Source organism: Austrofundulus limnaeus, unplaced genomic scaffold, assembly GCF_001266775.1.
Source record: "Austrofundulus limnaeus strain Quisiro unplaced genomic scaffold, Austrofundulus_limnaeus-1.0 Scaffold2, whole genome shotgun sequence".
NCBI classification, from domain to species: Eukaryota; Metazoa; Chordata; class Actinopteri; order Cyprinodontiformes; family Rivulidae; genus Austrofundulus; species Austrofundulus limnaeus.
In genome coordinates, this window is record NW_013952404.1 from 6,100,418 (window position 1) to 6,103,989 (window position 3,572).

At 45.2% G+C, this 3,572-nt stretch overlaps 1 protein-coding gene across 3 annotated transcripts in view; it reads left to right on the forward strand.

Annotated features, from left to right (window-relative positions):
- The window catches only part of atg2b (autophagy related 2B), a 21,733-nt gene that overhangs the window by 4,624 nt on the left and 13,537 nt on the right, over nt 1-3,572 (forward strand). For all 3 annotated transcript variants that reach the window (XM_014012916.1, XM_014012925.1, XM_014012934.1), the window contains exons 10-18: nt 52-203; nt 271-382; nt 546-789; nt 886-1,048; nt 1,624-1,716; nt 1,802-1,990; nt 2,070-2,343; nt 2,420-2,528; nt 2,601-2,802. In XM_014012916.1, coding sequence (XP_013868370.1) covers nt 52-203; nt 271-382; nt 546-789; nt 886-1,048; nt 1,624-1,716; nt 1,802-1,990; nt 2,070-2,343; nt 2,420-2,528; nt 2,601-2,802 — 1,538 coding nt within the window. The remainder of the gene's footprint in view (nt 1-51; nt 204-270; nt 383-545; nt 790-885; nt 1,049-1,623; nt 1,717-1,801; nt 1,991-2,069; nt 2,344-2,419; nt 2,529-2,600; nt 2,803-3,572) is intronic.

Consider the following 3,572-nt stretch of genomic DNA (forward strand, 5'->3'; position numbering starts at 1 on the left):
TGTGTGTGTGTGTGTGTGTGTGTGTGTGTGTGTGTGTGTGTGCTGTTCTAGACGACGTGTTCTTCTCCATGGCTGACATGGACATGTCTCACAGCTTGTCGTCCCTCCCCCCTCTGGGTGAACCGCCCACCGTTGACTTGGACTTGTCACTGAACAGTAACTACTCTGCCTCCCCAGGAGAGTCCCCCTCTGGAAATGCAACAGTACGTCTTCAGCTTTGAAAAAGTTTCATGAAATGAGTATTTTTGAACGGTGTCCTTTTGTTTTCAGGCTCTGTGGGAAGATTACATGGAATCCTCGCGACAAAAAGAAAAGCCGACGAGCGAAACTCCTGTCCAGTCTCGAGATCCACAGCTCCCTCAGAAACTATTAAGACAAACCTGTAAGCAGTTGTTATATGATGGATACACGGCATGTTAAGTTAGAAATATCAGTCTTGTGGTGGCTAATTATTTAGTAAAAGGCCAGTGCTTTGTTTATTTTTTATTTTATTTTTTTTTGCACTCTGTTTTTGATGAAACAGATGATTTGTGTTTCTCTTCCAGCACATCCATCCAAAACCCACGGGGATGAGTCGAGGCCAGAGCTGGTGTTGAGGTTGTCCCTGAGCAGCTTTGCTGTCTCCGTCCTCCACATTGACCCGCTGCCCCCACCGAATGCTGCTCCCAGCCCCCTCAGACCAATTTCTGCACACTTCTTTAGCACGGAGGGCCCAGGCCAGTTGTCCTCCGATGCTTTCCTTCAGTCCCGCGCCATCTTTGATCAGGCTTGTCCCCACGATCATCTTAGGTACGCTTCGCAGTCCACTTATTCTTTTCTGTTTAGGACGTTTTCCTTTCCTTGCCTTCCAAAGATCAGTTTTCTGTCTTCTGGTCATGTTTGCAGGTTTATCGGTCAGGAGTTGGTGATAAATTATGACCACTGTCAGGGGTCCAACCTACGGACTTTTAAGACTGACATCTCACTAAACCACATGGAGTTTATTGAGTGTCTGTTCTCCTCTGAAGCTCCCGATGGTGGCTCACAAAGAGGAATCCAGTACACTGAGGTAAGATGTGTCAGCCTGAGCTGAGCTCTGCTCATTTCTTGACTTTAAAGCGCCTGTGATATGCATATTCAAACACAAAAAATCAAAGAAAACATCTTTATTTTTAAGAAAGTTGGAATAATACACACAATTTAACACATTTTGTCCCATAACCRGCATATTTTCTTTTGAACTTGGCTCAGCCAAAGTGAAACAGGAAGTGACATCAAAGTGGAACTCTATAACAAAGAAAACTCCCTGGTCTTTATTCATTGAAACAATATTATTTGAACTCTGACTCTTCTTCATCTCTCTCTGATAGTGACTCAAAATAATCTAAAGAAACATCAGATTCTTCTCTACAGTCTGGGTTGTTAGCTGTTGTAGCAATGCTCTGTTCACGTTCAACATTCCCCTTTGACATCACTTCCTGTTACTTCACAGGCAAATATCTCAACAACTGTTCATCTCAGCGATGTGAAGTTTCTTTTGCAGTATTTTATTAATGTCCTCTTTCAAAAAATGCATTCAWATGTATTTCAAAAATTTGACGTCACAGGCACTTTAAGTGTTATTCATAATATGTCACGTTTCAGCTCTTGACTTTTGACACCACATCTAGTGCTAATGCACMGCCTCCCACCTGTCTTCACCTGCTTTACAAACTGGCTGAACGCAGAGGTCCCCAGGTAACAAAAAGCAGACCACTCTTACACGTTCGCTGCGTGGTCATCCAGGATTCAAGCTATCTGTTTGTGCATTCTGTCTGCGCAGGGTGGCCAGGTGCGTCTCAGCACAATTCCAAGGAAAGCAGAAGTCCAGGTTGAGCTGGGCCCCGTGCGCTCAGAGCTCGACATCAGCATCGTGGACCGTCTGAACTCACTGCTGCAGCCGCAGAAATTAGCCACCACGGAGATGATGGCCTCTCACATGTATACGTCCTACAACAAACACGTCAGCTTGGTAAGGTTACGCCACAAACTGAGCGCAGACTTTTAGATCTGCTTTGATGGGAGTTCCCTGAAACTCGTTCTTTCGACAGCACAAAGCCTTCGCTGAGGTTTTTCTCGACGACACCCACACGCCCTCCAACTATCACGTGTYGCTGACCGTCAATGCCCCCGTGCTGGGCGTGGCGGTCCGCTTCCCCATCCCCGACCTGCGCTCAGATCAAGAGAGAGGCCCCTGGTTCAAGAAGTCCCTGCAGAAAGAAGTGCTGCATCTGGAGCTGGAAAAYGTGGAAATAAAAACTGAGTTCATGGGCGGCAGTTCGCCCAACCAAACCAAGATGGAGCTCACGTTCAAGGAGCTCTCTGGTGCGTAGCCCCGAAGAATGTTTCCTGATTATAAAACGTCTCTTTGCTGACGATGATTTCTTTGCCTTTTCTGCAGGGAAGTTCCAGGAGGAGCCGAATCAACCTGCCGCCCGCTTCCTTAGAGTGTCTCACAACATGGAAGGAGACATGATGACGTCTGAAAGCGTGAAATTTGATTGGCCGAGGTGAATTCATCTGTCCGTCGTTAAACTGGCTCCGTTCAGCTGCAGTTGTGATGTTTAACACCGTTTGCTCAGGGTGGTGCTGAAGATGAACCCCACCGCGGTTCACTCCATCCTCGAACSCGTGGCAGTTGAAGACGACGAGGGAGCCGAGGACCATTCCCTTGAGGAAGAAGAGGAGGAAGGGGCCGCTCACTCCCTGAAGGATGTGTGTGACTTTGGGAAACCAGAACCGTCCCCCTTTTCTTCACGTAGGGTTATGTATGAGAATGAAGAGGTGAGCTGTATTTTAAGAACAACATATCATCATAGATACATGTGTAGTGATTTTCTGAAGACGAGTTACATCATTTAGGTCTAGTGGTCAGGTATTCAAGCCATGTGCATGCTAAGAGCAAAGCATTTGTTGCAGTCGGTCACATCACCACTAGATGTCAGGAGCATTTCTAAAGTTTTTCCAACACTTTCTCACCAAATTCACGAACGGGTTAGTTAAACAAGAATGCACATTCCTGTTCTGACTTTGACTGATTTGAATAGTTTGAGAGGAGAGAAAGACATTTACAGGGTATAATATCAACAAAAAAGACTTTTACTGTTATTGTTGAGGCATCCTGCCTTATAAGATCAGAGGGCATAAACAGCTGATGTATTGATCCATGTAAGGTTTGGATCACAGGCCATCTAGAAGATAAATAAATAAAAATGTCAGACTACAAAATACCTACTAAATGTTTGAGCTAGCGGGAATGATAAATGCTAAAGTGCAGATCTGTTTGACAAGGATCAAAGCATTAGATTTAATGGGCCTCATGCAAGAACATGTTCGTATTCTTATCCTAAATTTCTCTTACTTTTGTTCGTACGAACACGTCACGTCAGATTCAACAAACTCTTCTATCTTCAGGAAAAGTGTGTAAATGAGCTGCGTAAATTTCACCTGTTCGCATCCAGCTGCTCGTGCACGTGAGAGGAAATTAGCATAATTACCACCCCAAAAACACCATATAAGGCTATGTTTCCTGCCGCAGATACAAGGAAGTGTCC